The following is a 17,441-nucleotide window of genomic DNA, read 5'->3' as shown; positions in this document are numbered from 1 at the left end:
GATTTGAATCGTAAATTGTTCGAAGTGTTACGTCTGTTTGTCTGTGCTGGAAGTATCAGTGACAATCCGAACAAGGAATTCGTTTGGAGGTACGCAGATGGCGGCAATCCGACTGCCAGTAGATGCCGCCAACAAACTGGTGGAAACCGGCAAGATCAAAGTCGGATGGTCGGTCAGTGTGCTTGCTGCGACTGAAAAAGGCGAAGGCAGGCTAACAATCATACAGCTATCGGCGCAAATCAATCTAAATCATTGCGACACCGCACAGCAACTGTTGTGACAGTCGACAACAGAGTGGAAGTGTGATGTTGCGATCATCGCAGAGCCGTGTTGGGTTCCTCCTGAAAACGGCAATTGAATGGCGGACATAGCAGGAATGTTAGCTATACAAGTTTTGGGCAGGTTCCCTATTCAAGAAGTGGTGCATAACTCATACGAAGGATTCGTGATCGCCAAATTTGGTTATTGAAACTTTGATCTGTTTTTTTTTCTTTCTATTGTTTTAGACAAACTCTGCAGAAAAGTCTTAATAAGAATTTCTTGAGCAAATCTCTTTAATAAAGATAATAATAAGAATTTCTGAAAAACAAATTAAATGGAATTTCAGTTTGTTCTTTCTTAGAATTTATTTTTTAGTTTTTCATTAGATTTCATTAGTTATTCATCATTCACATCTCTTCAGAAGTTTCTTCAGAGATTCAGTGATGCCTCCAGGGTCCAGAATATCCTCCAGGGTCCTGCAGAAAAATCTTCAGGAATGCCTCCAGGAGTTTCATCATTGATTTTTTTTTTTCAACAAATCACTCAGGAAAATCTCGACAGGAGTACCTTCAGGGAAAACTCCAGGAGTTCCTTCAAAATTCTTTCAGGAAGATTCAGGAATGCCTCCTAGAGATACATCAGAAATTCATAAAGAAGATCCTTCAGGGATTTCCATAAGAAGTCCTTCAGAAATTAGCCTGAGAGTTCCTTCAAGCATTCCTTCTGTAGTTCCTTCAGGAATTTTCACGGGAGTTTCTTTAGGAACTAGTCCAGGAGTTTTCTCAGAGATTCTTCCAGGAGATTATTCACAAATTCCTCTAGAATTCTGAAAGGGATTTCTTCTGACGTTCTGTAGGGATCGCTGAAACAGATCCTTCAGGGATAACTCCGAGAGTTTCATCTAGGGTTCCTACAGGAATTCCTGCTACATAGCATCCCTCCTGGAATTTCTTCAAGAATGTCTCCTGAAAATCTTTCGGAAATTCCACTTGGGATTACTTCGGGATGCCTTATGGACATTTTTCAGAGATTCTTTCAGGAGTTCTTTCAAGGTTTGCTCCAGAAGTTCCTACCCAAGCAACACACATGGTTACAAAACAGTGACGGCAGCGTATGTAAGGGTTACGCAGTAAGTCACAGTGACTTCTGTGCAACCCTTACATACGCTGCCGTCACTGTTTTGTAACCATGTGTGTTGCTTGGGTAAGGTCTTCGTTCCAGGTCCAGGAGTTCGTTCAGGGATCTCCCTAATAGCTACAGGAGGGTTAAGGGATGCCTCCAGGTGTTCATTAAGAATCCCTTCAGAATTTCCCTAAGCTAGTTCAACAGGAGTTCGCTCAGGTATATTTCCAGAAGAGTCTTCAGAGATTCTGTCAATAGGATTCATAAATACTTCCTGGAGATCATTCAAGAATTCCGTAAGAAGCTTCTTTAGGAATTCCTGCAGAAGTTCTTAAGAAATTAGTCTAGGAGTTCCTGCAAGAATTCCTTCTGCAGTTCCTTTAGAAATTCCTACACAAGTTCATACATAAATCAGTCCAGGAGTTCCTTCAGAGATTCCTCAAGTAGTTTCAGGGGTTCTCACAGATGCCTCTCCCTAATTTCTTCAGGGATTTCTATACAAGTTTCTTCAGAAGTCTCTCCAGGAGATTCTTCAGAGAATTTTATAGGAGAATTCAAGGATTCCCCCAGAAGTTTTTCAAGGTTTTCTATATAAGAGTTCCTACTTAGATTCCTTCAGGATAGCCTTAGGGGATTTTTCAAGAAGTTCCTTTACGGATTCTGCCAGGAGTTATTTCCGGTATTGCTCCTGGGGTTCATTCAGATTGTAGATTGAGATTGAGGTTTTTCCTAGAGGACTCACGGACACCTCCAGGAGTTACATCAGAGATTTCTCCAGAAGCTCATTTAGGAATTCCTACACGAATTCCTTCAGGGAATCTTGTAGGAGATCCTTAAATAATTTTCTTAGGATTATAATCAGGCATATCTCCAAGATATTCTTGAGGGATACCTCCTGCAGGGATTCTTTCTACTCGTAAATTTTCCCTTTAAGAGATTTCGCTGAAAATCCTTCAAGAATTCCGCCAGGAAATCCTTCGAAGATTCCTACCGGAATTCCTTCGAGACTTTCTCCTGGAATTCTTTCGCGGGTTTTTGTAGAAATTTCTTAGAAGATTCTTTCTAGATTTTATTCCGGAGTTTCTTTCTAGACCTCCTTCGAGGATTCCTCCTTAAATTCTTTCGGGGATTCCTCCTGAAATTCTTTCGGGGATTCCTCCTGAAATTCTTTCGGGGATTCCTCCTAATATTCCGTCGTGGATTCCTTCTGGAACTCCTTAGCGGTTTCATCCTGGATTACCTTTGTTGATTCCTCATGGAATTACTCCGGGGATTTCTCCTGAACTTCATTTAGGGATTCCTCCAGGAATTCCTTCGGGGATTCCTCCTAGAACTCCTACGGGGATACCTCCTGCAATTCGTTCGGGGATTTCTCTTGAATTTCCTTCGGGGATTCCTGCTGGAGTTCCTTCGTGGATTCCTCCTAAATTTCTTTCGGGGGTTTCTTCTGATATTCTGGAATTCCTTCGGTGATTTCTCCTAGAATTCCTCCGGGGATACTTCCGGCAACTCGTGGATTTCTCTTTGATTTCCTTCGGGGATTCTACCTGGAATTCCTTCGTAGATTTTTCCTGGACTTGATATGGAGATTCCTCTCAGAATCCCTTCTGGCTTTCTTCTTGTAAATCCTTAGAGTATTCTGCTTGGAAACCCTTCGAAGATCCCTCCCAGAATTCTTTCAGGAGTTCCCCTGGGATTCCTGCAGGGATTTCTCCTGTAATTTCTTCGGAGATTTCTCCCAGATTTCTTTCAGGAAATCCTCCTGGAATTTCGTCGGGTATTCCTTTTGGCGTTCTTTCAGAGCTTCCTCCTGGAATTCCTTCGGGGATTCCTCCTGGAATTAGTACAAAGATTGCTCCTAGAATTCCTTCGAGGATTCATCCTGAAATTTCTTCGGGGATTCCTTCTGGAATTTCTTCGGAAATTCCATTTGGTTTTCCTTCGGAGTTTCCTCTTGGAATTCTTCGGTGATTCTTTATCATTTTTTTTCGTAGATTCCTCCTGGAATTCCTTCTGAAATTTCTCCTGGAATTCGGAGATTCTTCCTAAAACTCCTTCGGATTTTCGGAGATTTCTTCTGGATTTCCTATGGGGATCCCTCTTGCAATTCCTTCGTGGTTTCTCTTGAAATACATTTGAGGATTCCGTTTGGAATTCCCAATGGTCCCCGTGGGATTCCTACAGGGATTTCTCCTGTTATTTCTTAGGAGATTCCTCCTGGAGTTAATTGGTGGATTCCTCCTGAAGTTCCTTCAGGAATTCTTTCCGGACTGCCTTCTCGGATTCTTCCTAATATTCCTTCAGGGATTCCTCCGAATATTCCGTCGGAGACTCCTCCTAGAGTTCCTTCGGGATTTCCTCTTGAATCTCCTTTGGTAATGTCATCTAGAAATCCTTCGGGATTTTTTTCTGATATTCCGTTGGGAATTCCTTCTTGGAAAAGTTTTGGTGATTCCTTTTCAAATTTTTCTTCGGGAGTCCTGAATTCCTCCAGGGATTCCTCTTAGAATTCTTTCGGGGGTTCTTCCTAGGACTCCTTTTAGGATTCCTGCTGGACATTCTTCTGGAATTCTTTCGGCAATTGCTCCTGGAATTCTCTCAGGGGCTTCTTCTGAAAAGCCTTCAGAGATTTCTGCTGGGTATTTTTCGTTGATTCCTCCTAGAAATCTTTGGGGATTCTTTTTTGAATTCCCTTGGAAATTAGCACATGGATTTTTTTTATGGTTGCTGTTGGAAATCCTATGGAGATTCCTGCTTGTATTTCTTTGGGATTCCTCCTGGATATTTTTCGCTAATTCCTCCTAGAAATCCTTAGAGGATTTCTTCTTGAATTCCTTTAGAAATTCCCGCTGCAATTCCTTCAAGGATTTCTCCTAGTGTTCCTTTATGGATTCCTGCTGTAATTGATTGATTGATTGATTTGTCTTTATTAAAGAGACTATCAGCCCTTGGCTGACAGCTGCTGTAATTCCCCTGGAATTATTGCTTGAATTAATTTCGGAATCGTCCCGAAATTCCTTCGAGGATTCTTCCTGGATTTCCTTCTTATATTCCTCAATTACTTTTTTTTTTTAGGATTTTTCTGGCTTTTCAGTCCGATTGTGAGATCAAAAACAATCTTATGTTCTCTTACTTATTGTTTTTGATCTCACAATCGGACTGAAAAGCCAGAAAAATCCTAAAAATACACCAAGAACAGTCGTAACCAATTGGCAAAAATTCCTCAATTACTCCAATCAGAGATTTATTTAGAAGTTTCTGCAGGGATCTCTCTATATTCTTGAATCACCAGATTCCTGTAGAAATTCCTTCACAGCAGTTCCTGCAGAGATTCGTCCAGATTTTCTTCATTGATTCCTCCAGGTGTTTCTTTAAGGCTCCTCCTGGAATTCCTTCTGAGATTCCTTCCTAGAATCATTCGGGGATTCCTATGTAGGTGTAAATAGTGTGACCTTATTATCATCGCAGTGACGGACCAGAAATTCTTCAAACATGATTGTTTATGTCATGAATGGTCATGAAAAAGCTAAACATATTCTAGATTATAATGACAACTTCTTTGCTTTGCTAATGTTGACATTATGGTCAAATTTTGGTCACGCCGATTCACGCCGCCGCCGCCGCCGCCGCCGCCGAAAGTTGCCACCGGCGTGATGCCGATGACGTCGCCGCTGCCGGCTAAAAATTGCCCTCTCGCCGCCGCCAAGCTAAATACAGTGCCGATTCGTTCGTTGGAGGCTCGTTAGATGGGCTGTCTCGATGGTTGAATGTTCACTGGTTGGGGCAGCCTTCTGTCACGCGGCCATGTTTTTGAGGTCAGCATCAAAATCCAGGAACGATTATTGACTGTGGCCGAATCATATCAATAACAATTATAAATTTTATGGAAACTTTATTCCCGTGACGAACACGAGCTGATACTATTACGACTTCATTTTTAAATAAATAATTGCGAAATTAAAAAGCATGTTTTGCTTAAACTAACGATTTAAAAAGGTGAAAATAAATAGGTTTACAAACATTGCGTTGTCATGGGGAACCAAGCCACCGAGCCGCCGCTATTGTGTTCAACGAGGCGGCTGGAAGTGGGAACCAGAGATGTTGGCTCGTTATTTTCCTGTGGGGCAGTATTGCGGTGACAGGAGGCTGGGTTGGGGCAAAACCCAACTAAAAAGCACTGTCAATGTCAAAATCGATGTCAAAACGAGTTTGACGTCTGACCGCCGTCGCATCGCAGCTCCTGTATACAGAACGTTTGGGCAAGTATGTGAGGGTTTCGTGACGTATTTCTCGTCACTTGCGTGTGTCATCACTTGTCAGTTGCACCAACGAACGAACACGAATCGCTAATCGGGGCGCAGTCGTGACCCAACCAGCGAATCCGGACTGTATAGTCGGCGCACAGGTCTACGATCAGTACCCTCCGTGCAACTTGCTTCCGAGCTAGTTGACGATTTCAGAGGGCACGAACTGATAATGCCAACAGTGAAGAGCGCAAGGTTGCGTTCCGTGATGCTAGAGCTGCCTTCAAACGAGATATCAAGCAGAGCAAGGTGAAGTGTTACAAGAACCTATGCCAAGAAGCCGACGCTAACCCTATGGGGAAATGCTAACCGCATCGTAATGGCAAAGCTGAAGGGCCCAATAACGCCAGTGGAAATGTGTCAAGACAAACTGAAGAGTACACGTTTATTTCCGAGACACGAAACAAAAAACGCCGTAGCGAGGGCGATGTTGAACTTACCGTAAATCGACTGGTCTCCAATGACGAGCTTGTTGCCGTGGCGAAAGCATTGAAGGTGAAGAAGGCTCCCGGTCCGGATGGAATCCCTAACGAGGCATTTAAAACAGCGATCCTGGAGTATCCAGATATGTATTTATGTCCAGGTCAGTGTTGCAGAAATGCATGGAGGAAGGTAACTTTCCGGATATATGGAAGGTGCAAAGATTAGTGCTAATATCAAAACCAGGAAAGCAGCCGGGAGATCCAGCATCGTACATCGCGAAGTACATGCAGTTTCTTTCCGGGCACGGCTATTTCCGGAAGTATCTGTTTCGGTTTCGATACGCGTCTTCCGCTCTTTGTTCGGAGTATGCGAACTTTAATAAACCACCGGAGCACCACGCCTTTGAATGCCCTAGGTTCACAGAGGTGGCTCAGGGATATGCACGGTTGTGACAGTCGATAACATTGTAGGAGAGATGTGTCGCAACAAAGACACGTGGAGCGCTGTAGATAGCGCAGTAACGGGGGCTACTGTGCGCACTGCAGAGGGAGTGGCACGATGACCAGAGAGAGACATGACTGAGGCGTCCGTAACGTGACACCGGTTTTTGGTCGTCGGGGTGCCGGTGAACCGGAAGTCTACCACCAACTGGAATCGCCGGCACCTTACTGGTCGAGATGGAAATTTCGGTGTCGAGAGAACATCCTCCATCGGGGTCTTTCTTTGTCGGAGTAGGCTAGGTCCACCGCCAGGGACTCGACCGAGTAAACCGCGAAAAAGCACCAGAACTTGGTCGTCGGGACGTCTGTGAACCGGAAGCTAGTTTGAACCTCATTCATTCAAAAGTGGGTTTTTGTCACTGTTTGTGCGCGGGGAAACGAGGATCGATTCGGACACCGTAGAAATAGTAAAACTGAGAATTGTTTCACTCTGTCACTTAACTTTATTCCGGCACTTAATCGCGGTACAGAAAAACGACTACGTTTTTAAAGCAAAGTCTTTATTGCGCGGACTGTAATGTACGAGGACTATATTTCCCGGCGGTCTGATAGTAACTAATTTTTATTGCCTATGTACAACTTAAGCTGCCTGATGAGAGACTTCAATTCTCCTAACAGGCTTTTTCTCTTATCTCCTACGTAACTTATCTCATAGCCAAAGGGGTAGATAATACACATGTGGCAGATAGGGATCAACTATATCGCTACCTGTGGATCACGTTTGAACTTCTCTCGAAATCTCTCATGATTAACCCTCGCGTGACCAGTCACTAACACCCCTTTGCTTCTAACCCCCCTATTTTTTCGAAACTACACTCTTAAAAAATTAGGAATTTACACGTGACGTAAACCATCAACGTACGTAAACATTTCATGACTGAATGGCAAATTTGACTCAATATTACATCCATCATGTAAGTTCGAGCTGGTTGCACAAGATGTCAACAAACCTATCTGACCAGATAGGTAGAAACAGTTTTACATTTATCGTTTGTCTTATAACTCGGTGATACAGCCGAGAGGTATAGCGCGTGCCTCTCAATAAGCGGACCAGAGTTCGAATCCCGTTCATTATTTTACTTACATATGTTTTATCTCTCGCTTCGGCTCTAGCGATTGCTAGCTCGACTTTATTTGTGATAGAAGACGTAAATTTGTGTCAAACGGGCCGCTCCTTTTATGTGCATCCAAGTGAACTTAAATTTACATGATTTTTTCTAAGAGTGTACCTTAATATTGTAGATGTCAAAAGCCAGGAACTCTTGTTATTTCAGTAAGATTTCCGATTGAAGAACTACAATACAGGATTGTTAAAACAGTCAGAAATTCTCAATACTACCTGTTAAAAACCGGCAATCTTCCAACACTGATTGTCGTGGAGTGAATTCCGAATGCTCCCCTGCCGGTACCCGTCATCGCGACAGCAGACAAAAGTCAACGCCAGAACAGTAAAGCAAAGCGACAACAAAGGAGGTTGATGTTGTTTGCTGCATAACCGTGTGATTTGGCCGTAAAAGTCTACCCAAATAGCTCCTCCCTGGTGGTTCGATTAAAACCAGAGACGTTGGCCTGACTAAGGTCAAATATTGATCTGCAGACCTTCTTCCAGCAGCTGTAATTTGCCAACGAGAAGAGTTCTGGCAGGGTAGACAACGCATTACCGATGCTTAGTAACACGTTTATTCTGAACCGTGAGTTAACTATATGCTAAAATTTGATAACCTAAATTAAATAGCTAGTACCTTAAAACTATCCTAATTCGAAGATCCTAGTTCTTGAAACTTAAAACTATATGTACACTTGAATTTGTTCTTAAATACTAAAACATGCATTCGATAGGTTAAGGTGAACAAGCTGATTGTTGTGAATCGAGGTTTCCTAAATCAGGCAGAAGGCCACTGAATGTAAGTTTGCGATAAAATGTAACTAAAACTTGAACTTAAACTAATGAAACATTAAATAAATTACAGCTTTGAGCTGCGTCTGTAAAGAACTGCTAAAGGAAGTGTTTTACCTCCCTGAAACCCTCCGATCCACAACACTACCAAAACAATGTCAAATTCTGTTTGAATTTACGTCAAATATGGTTAAATTTCCGGTTTTTTTTTCTGCGTGTGGATGGTGAAACTGTGCATGGATTGCGTTTCTAATGGTACGGTGTTCCCAATGATTTTGGGATCATCACCAACGTTACTGTATTAAATTAGGATCGTTTCATTACTAACGGCACTCTGGCCTTATTTTGTGATATTTTGAAAGAACATAACGAAACAAAAAATTATATTACAGATATATATTAGTTCCTGCATAAAATTAATAATTAATTTCGTAAAAAATACAGAATAGCTATGACAATTGCATTTTGAATGCGTTAACATTTGAACGGAAGACGAAAGGCCATTGCCAACATTATTTTTAGAGTGATTCCATTGCTTAGTACCTTCTGACCTATAATATGGGATAGTTGCTTATCCCACCCAATTTTCCTTCAGATTTGCTTCTTCAAATAGTCATTCAAATAGACATTTTATACTGACTAAAACGAGTTGCTAGATAAACTTCAAATAGGTAATTGAAGAAATCTTAAATGCACTTTTCTGTTGATGTTATTATTAGGTATCAGTCAGAGTGGTGTATACGTCCTGTTGTATTTACCTGCATATGTCTGAAGATATAGTAATATTGAAATAAAGATTCCTACCGAGTATATTGTGGATTTAGCACCAAATTGGTGTCGGAAGTAACTTCATTGACTTCCGCTGCTTTCCCCGTGCGTTAAACATAACGTCGGAAGTAGTACGCTGAATAGAGCATCAGATTTGCTATACAGTGCGCTACTTCCGACGTTATGTTTAACGCATAAGAAAGGCAGCGGAAGTCAATGAAGTTATTTCCGACACCAATTTGGTGCTAAATCCACAATACCTAAAGCAAACTATTTTTCTAAACATAATTCCAAAATAGTGGAGAAACGTCCCTTTCTTAAGGTCCAATTAGACATGGCAAATATTTGACCAAACAAGCCCAACAAATGACCAACACAACGTGAATAATAGCAAACTTGGACAAATGTCGGACTTTAATGGAAAATATTTGTCATAATGACAAACAGTCTCATGACACCTTTATGCTGACGTATCGTTTGACGTTTTTGTCGCCATTTGTTACTGGGTCGTTGAAGGGGTTTCAACCTCAGTTTCCGGTTGTTTGCTCGAAGAGGTACTTGTAACGGCAGCATCATTAGCTGTTGAAGGATCCACTTGTTCATCTTTTTGCTTGGTTGCCGTTTCAGATTTGTGTTTGGGCTGTTTTTGCAACGGTTTCTGCTGATTGCTAGCAATGTTCCGATCATGGATGGCAAGCAACTCTTTCAGTATGGTTTCTTCGAGCGTTGCCACGAAAGTGGGCAGTCCAGGAATCCTCGGAATGCTTTGCCAGCCGTCTCTGGTCGGTTTGTTCTTCTCGAAATTAGCGTCCACGTCGGAGACACTTTGCGGAGGTGCCATCTCCATGTTATTCTTAGCGTCGTGGCGTTGCAAAGCAGATTTTTTATTTGAGTCAGCAAAGCTTCGATGTTTTGCTGTTATTGGATGTATAGGCTTAACCTTAATTATGGCTTGGTCTTTCACAGAAATAGTTACTTTGCTGGAGAAACACTCGAAGAAAAGTAACGGCGATCGCTTTTGTAGCTGAATAAGGATCGCCTTAAGAGGTTTACAGGCTTTACGAGACACTCCCGCTTCAAACTGAGCAAGAAGTTGTACTTTTTCTGTGAGACTGATCGATTCGGATTGGTTGCGAATTTCGACAATGTCGCTAATTGCCAAACCGTTGATCAAGTTCTGAATGACCATTGGGACGCAAAACAGGAACAGCAGGAAAACGATGATCATTCCACCGTCGATCCTCATTTCGGCAGCCTCGAACTCTCCAGTAGCCATGACCAAAATTTTGACACCGGCACCATAAACAGATCCAAATTTATTGAATTCCGGATTTTCTGCCTCATTATTTGTAGTTTTGTTGAATGATTGTGGGTCATTGTAGAACACATAGAAGCTGAAGGCAAATGCAATCAACAGAGGACAGAAAAGCGCCAAACTTTTGATCACGTTTAGAGCCACTATTCGGCACATGGTTCGATACGTGGAGATCGTATTGAAGGGCAGTGAACCAATCAGCTGTATTACTTGAAGGGCAAGGATTATCATGGAAAGCGCTGTGATTACCGATCGACCATTGAATGTCAACACGACAATCATTCCCAGAATGTTTGAGATGTCCAAATAATTCTGAAAGCTCCAGAAGTATTGTTTGCCAAACACTACCCACTGTAGCAGTTCTCTTACGAAGAGGTAAGCAACGCCAAACCAACTGATAGCGTAAGGAAGCAGAGAAAAGTTTCCATTGCAAATATAATCAATAGAAAAGTAGCCGAATGCAATGACAGTTAACAAGGTAAGTACTAAATTTGTGACATGCCATTTACTGTACCTAATCCATTCGATTAGAACATACGTATAGATAACAGGGTGGTATAGAAGAGGGTTGTGCTCCTTAGATTCCGCAATGACCTTGATGCAATCCATCGAAGAGAATTTCTTTTTTCCCTTATAATCTATTGATCCAGTTTTAGGAAACATCAAATCCTCTTTTTCTTTAGTCTTTTTGAACCAAAATGGATTGATTCCTTCCAGGTCAATCGGAACAGTTACCGCTGTGCCTGAAGTCGACGTAGTATTGACACAACTATCAAGGTAGTTTTTGTAAAAATCATAAGACGCATAAGCCATAGGCGTCTCACCCTTGTTATTCTGAACTCCCAGATATAGAAACTTTGACTTCGAAAGCAGCAACTTGGCCACATCCACGAGCCCGGACTTCAATGCTATATGCAGAGCAGTGTTGCCATTAGAATCCCCTCTGGACTGGTAGATTCTTCCATCGGCAGCCATCCATTGGACACACGCCAGAAGCTTGGCTTTGTCGGCATTGTCGTCGGACAGGTTTTTAATGCGATTCAACGTGTTGACCAGCAGGCTTTCATCGTTGATGAGCTGCCTGTCTTTGTCCATTCTGTTCACTAACAGCGCGAGGGTGTCTTTGTTCGCACTCTCGCATGCCTTCCGTAGCAGACCTTTCAGCTCAATACGATACTTCAGTTCACATGAATGCTCCTCTGATGTTGCAAATAGTTGTTCGCCGAAACACTTTATAATTTCCGCAACGGTCTTGTCCAGATTTAGTTCGACCGCTGGATGCAAAAGTAATGTGATAACCTTGGGTTTGTCAACCTCTTTCAACTCAAGGTTTACAAGTTCGTTTTTAAACAAAATTTGTTCCTTAAATCTCAAGAAAACCTCCAGCAGCTCAACCGTTATGGTTCCAAAATTTCCAGTAGGAAATTTTTTGTCTTTCTTCACAACAACCCTCTTAAGAATAGTATGTTGAGTGACTCTTTCACAGGTTTCCAAAAACTTCTGTTCATCTGCTTGCAATTGCTTTAACCAAGAAGAAACTGTTTTTGCCTTTTTAGATGGATCGAGTTCCTCCTTTAGATCCACCAAAAATTCAAACGGCAAAAGCGCTTTACTGCTGCAAATATTGAAGTTCGCTCCGTACGAAAGAAGCTCCTCAATGAATTTACGGTAGGTTAGTAGTCTTTCATGGTGTTCGTCCCGTTCGGGGACCGTTCTGCATTTTACAAACTTTTGCCTCACTGAAGTATACTGTTCACACAGCATAAACAATGCGGTCTTCTGCGCCTTGTTTCTGATGTTGATATCCAACGAGCCCTGGTTCTGAAGCCACTGGAAGAAAGTGTCGTCGAAGTTTCGAGTCGCATAATGAAGGGGACTGTCCAGATCAGGTTGGAAGCGCTGTAAAATACAGGTAAGGATAAATCATGTTGATACCATAGGAACGAATCATTACAAACCTCGTTGATCGCATTGAATCGTGTTAGTATAGTTTCCAGAAACGGTCCGAAGATGTCAGACCTTTTCAGCATGATGGTGAGAGATCCGTGCGTTTTGGCAGTTTGAAGCAACGTTTTCGGCTCAGCAATCGTACGCGAATCAGCCTTGATGTTCAGTTCTTCGAAAAGTTTGTGTAATTCAGCTATGTTTGGTTGGATACACCACTCATCGAGTGGCTTTTTCAATCTCGTGATCAAGTCTTTCGCCGTTTGGTAGCATTGTTCAGTGTTAGATTCACCAGGATTAATAACACCCAATTCGAGCATGGCTTCGGATGCTTTGATGAATTCTACAAATTTACTTCTGAGTTCGATCAGCTCAGTTGACTTATCTTTGTTGTGTTTCTTCGAGAAGGTCGATGCTAGCTTGCGAAGATTGTCGATGAGATTGAGTAGTGTATCCGCAAGGGGGTCCGTTCTGTTTGATTCCCGTCGCAAGTAGTCGTTGAGCCGCCCCACCATGGAATTGGATGACTCCGAACTTTGCGTTGGAATGTTGGCACGTGTAAAATGTTTCAACAACTGCAGCAATGTTTCGAAGGTACCGTTCTTGATGGATGCGTGTATGTCGGCTAGGGTGACCCATATGATGGGAGGCAACACGATGCTGTGGAACGCTTCGAAGATATCTTTCTGTTAATGAAAAGAAAATAATAAGATGTGTTTCACAATGTAATATTTTAAAGCAAAAAAGCTAGGGTTCATATGTAAACGAGTATTCTTGTGGTCAAATAAGTTTCCCATCAACAATTTCTTCGGCCTAATCGAATTGGACACGGAGAGGAAGAAAAACGTGACAGACGATTCTGTGATCTTCAGAAGAAAATGTCAGCTGTACACAAGGCTGTACATCAACATAAAAACCGACTTCACTGATGGAGTGTAACGTCGCACTATGCTTAATATAACCTAACGTATGGACGCGCGTATAGATTTGGTCAAACTGGGTTTTTGCGAATATCCCACGCTTTTCATCGGCGTTGAAAAATCTCTGTGCTACTTTTACCTCCAATATTGAGCGATCGTTAATGCGAAACACGGGCAAACGATAACAATAATAAACGAGTTCCAAGAAATCGAGATAAACATTATACACCGGGAGAGCGATGTGCACACGCTTAAATTAAACCGTTCAAAGTTACGGGTCGGACTGGTCATATCTGATCTACCCTTTTTCTAGGAGAGTCAACGTGTAGTTGGAAAATCAGCTGTTCTTGAGAGTCGGAGAGACCGATGGTTTAAACACAACTTCCCCTTACTCTCTGGTAAAACCATGAATGGTTGCGTACTCCAATTTCAGAGTGGATACAGTTTTCCGAGAGAGGCTTGCGTCGCGATCTCGAGAGCTAGTCGAAAGATTCCTGCCGGCGATTTGTCACCACTTCATTCGCGCACAAAATCGCGTTATTCAAGGGGAATCCCATGACTAACCGGATCAAATTAACCTTTTTTCCCTCAATTTTCGATTTTCAAAATGGTGTTCATTCTTTTTTCGATTCCCATTCAGATACTCAACCATGATTTTCATTCACGAATTTGAAACATCTCGAGAAAAGCTATTCGTGACGATACGGATCGATTCACAACTTGCATGACCCAAAAGAAGACAGAACTGTTTTGGGGGCTCTCGACTCACCTGTTTTTCGAAAAAACTGTCCTTTAGTTTGTTCAATTCTTCACGTCTTGACGTCTGTTTTGTCGGGTTTTTCGATTCAGCACCATTCTGCAGTAGTCCTACGATAACAAATAGAAACAATTTAACACGATTTTTCACGATCAAACACGACACAATTCACCAACCTTCTTCAGCTTCACGAGCGCGATCCATGATTGCCGAATTAGTGAAAATAAAATCCGATTCAATACACTTTATTAGACCGAGCCGCCACCTTTCCCGGATGACCTTGACAATTATATGAAGAGCTTCCTCCTAGGTGTGCGGTACGGCTCGGCTCAGCCGTTCGCTCGACGCGACTCGATTAGTGACCGGAGAAGAACTGAGCTCGAGCTGAATTGTGGTTTCGATTGGCCGTATTATGATAAGACGCCTTACGCGCAGAGTTCGCGAATATTGAGAAAGATGGAATCGTTCTCTTCTCTTGATTTGTTTTAACCGCGCGTCGCGAGAGTTGAGAGTTGATTTGTTTACAAGTTTGATCGCGATAAAACGTGCTTGGCGTCTTTATGCTCTGTCACGCTCCACAGTGAGATATTTTCCAAACTACTTGTTCCATAAGGGTTCATGGGGTTACATGCCTAGTAAGGTAATGATTGAAACTTTTCTGAATTTTATAGTTACAGTACATTTCCTTCTGGAATACAGACCTAGGAACTGTGCTGGCTATACCAACTCGCTTACGAAATTTCACTTGATTCCTCAAGCACTCTTTGTGATTATATTAATCACAAAGAACATACAATTGACTTAATATCGTTATCTACTCATCAATAGTATCACATTTCTCAGGCGCATTGTTATCAACTCAGTTCGGCCAGCTTATCGCGAAGATAAGCATAACGCACGTAAGATTAAACTAGTATACATTTGATACATTGTATTAGGCTAAGCAGCAAAAAGAAGAGAAAGGAAAGGTTCAGAATTCAGGTGATTTGTGAGGCCGCCTCAGCATACGCACAGAATCTCGAGGCAGCGCGGTACCGGACGACGACTCATGTGGTACAGTTAAAGCAACCAAAAACAGTGCGGAGAGCACTGTCGGATACATGGAATGGTATCAAAGGAACGATTTGTTCGACGAGGAGTTTTGGAGGAGATTTTGGAGGAAATGAACGCAGCGCTGGCGGTCGTGCTGCAGCAAGAAACCCGGCAGTTACAAAAAAGAAGCGGTTGCAGCAGACCTCCCTTTTTCATGAGAAGAAACGTCACCTGAAGGAAGTGGAGGCCGAGGTGCCGTTCTCAAGCATCATGAAAGTTCTACCAGAAACTCTAACGCATTCCGCAACAGCTTTGCATGCTGAAATATATAGGGATAAGGACGGAAACCTCTTAACGAGCCAACCTGAGGCAATCAAAAGGTGAAAGTAGCACTTTGACGAACACCGGATGGTCCAAAAACGCAGCACTGATGATCAAGGCAGCAGAAATAAGTATAAAGATAGAGCCGTTTTCCATGCAAAATAATCATGTTGAGGGATAAAAATCTCTTTTTCTAGCGATTCGATTGTTATGGAATTTTGTCTGCAACCTTAAAATAACTAGAATTTTGGCTAGAAATATAAATCATCATATATGAAAACGTTTATATCGACTTTTCAGATTCAAATAAATATAAAGACACATTTTTATATTGAAATAAGTGTCTTTATATTTATTTGAATCTGAAAAGTCAATATAAACATTTTCATAGATGATGATTCATATTTCTAGCCAAAATTCTAGTTATTTTAAGGTTGCAGACAAAATTCCATAACAATCGAATCGCTAGAAAAAGAGATTTTTATCCCTCAACATGATTATTTTGTATGAAAAACGGCTCTGTCTTTATACTTATTTCTGGCACTGTAGGCCAGCACGGCGGATGATAAGAAGAAACCTTCCATGCTGAGTTGAGTAGAGCTGAAGAACAATGAAGCAGGATGGCACCTGAAGATGGGCCTAGAAAAATCGCATTTTTTACTTCTTTTGTGTATATCTGGTGAAATGATAAAACTGATATCAAGATCCTCATGACCATGAGCGACTTCAACGTGAGATTGTTCGGCTCCGTGGTCGTGCGGCTAGTGTCACCATGGTCTTAGTCGCATCATGCTGACGAGCGTGGGTTCGATTTCCGCCGCAGTTATCAGAAAAAGTTTTCGACTATACCACTGAGCGTTGCCTGCTAGTCCGTTATCTAGTGTCGTGCTTCCTTCATATAGCAAAAAATCTCACTGGAAGCATCGAACGTGTCCGTGTCTTTTAAGTTACAATTCTGCGGCAAATAAAGTCAAACTAGATTCGAAACTCCATCATCCGTCGCCCATTCGAATCCCACACAGCGTCTTTAAAAGATTTCATGAAATCCTATATGCGTGAAAAAAAGGTGGAGGGTTCCAGGGAGTACCTGGAGGTCTCAGGGACGTTTCAGAGAGCTTCAGGGGGAATCAGAGAGTCTCAAGGTATTTTACGGGATTCTCGGTGGTTGAAGGTCCCAGATTCGGTTCAGAGGCTATCAAGGGGTTCCAGCGGGTATCAGTGTGTTACAGGGGTTCTCAGGGACTTTCAGAGGGCCCAGAGGGGTTTCAGGAGGTTTCAGGAGCGTTTCAAAGGGGTACTTTCAGGACTCGAGGGAGTTTCAGGGGGTCACAGAAGGTACCAGGAGGTCTCAGAGGTGTTGAAGAGAGTCTCAGGGGTGAATTTTCAGGTCACCCGAAGGAACCTTTAATCCAATTGGGACGCCTTTAGCAGAATACTGAAACCTCCCTGAAACGTTATTGAATACCCCTTGAAGCACCCGTGGAATGATATCAAACGCCCCTGAAATGTCTCGGAACTCTCTTGAAAATGTTCTTAAAACCACCAAGAATCCCCTGAAACTCTGAAATATCTTGAAACACTCCTGAAACCTCTTAAAATACCCTTAAAAGGCTTCTGAGATCTCCCGGAATCGTCTGAAAACCCTCTAGGAATACCCGTAGAACTCCCGTAGTACTATTGAAACGCCCCTGAAGTTCCCGCAATTCTTTTAACTTTCATAAGTCTTTTAAAGGCTCCTAAGACCCGCTGAAACCGTCTGAAACACCTCAAAACGCCCTTGGCCCGATTTAAAATACCCAGGAGCAAGACCTAAAGCATCACGTTGGGAACAGCTCGCTGACGTAGTGCACGGTTTGGGTAAAAAAAAAATAACTCCA

General features: G+C 42.3%; 1 protein-coding gene across 1 annotated transcript; it reads right to left on the bottom strand.

Moving 5' to 3' along the window:
* Nucleotides 1-8,886: 8,886 nt before the first annotated feature.
* LOC134284885 (uncharacterized) lies at nt 8,887-14,710 on the bottom strand. The gene is made up of 4 exons (XM_062844385.1): nt 14,388-14,710; nt 14,224-14,321; nt 12,549-13,220; nt 8,887-12,489 (listed from the first exon to the last, which is right to left on the bottom strand). The coding sequence occupies exons 1-4, from the start codon at nt 14,413-14,415 to the stop codon at nt 9,775-9,777; spliced, it is 3,513 nt and encodes a 1,170-aa protein (XP_062700369.1). The 5' UTR covers nt 14,416-14,710; the 3' UTR covers nt 8,887-9,774.
* Between the last annotated feature and the right edge of the window lie 2,731 nt (nt 14,711-17,441).

This window comes from Aedes albopictus, chromosome 1, assembly GCF_035046485.1.
Source record: "Aedes albopictus strain Foshan chromosome 1, AalbF5, whole genome shotgun sequence".
In the NCBI taxonomy this organism is placed as follows: Eukaryota; Metazoa; Arthropoda; class Insecta; order Diptera; family Culicidae; genus Aedes; species Aedes albopictus.
Note: the sequence above shows the minus strand (reverse complement) of the source record. Positions and strands in the feature narration are given on the sequence as shown.

Coding starts and splice junctions, on each gene's coding strand:
- LOC134284885 (XM_062844385.1), bottom strand. CDS start 14,415: ATGGATCGCGCTCGTGAAGCTGAAGAAG. Junction 13,221..14,223: donor ACAGTTTTTTCGAAAAACAG/GTGAGTCGAGAG, acceptor TTTCATTAACAG/AAAGATATCTTCGAAGCGTT. Junction 12,490..12,548: donor GATTCAATGCGATCAACGAG/GTTTGTAATGAT, acceptor TGTATTTTACAG/CGCTTCCAACCTGATCTGGA.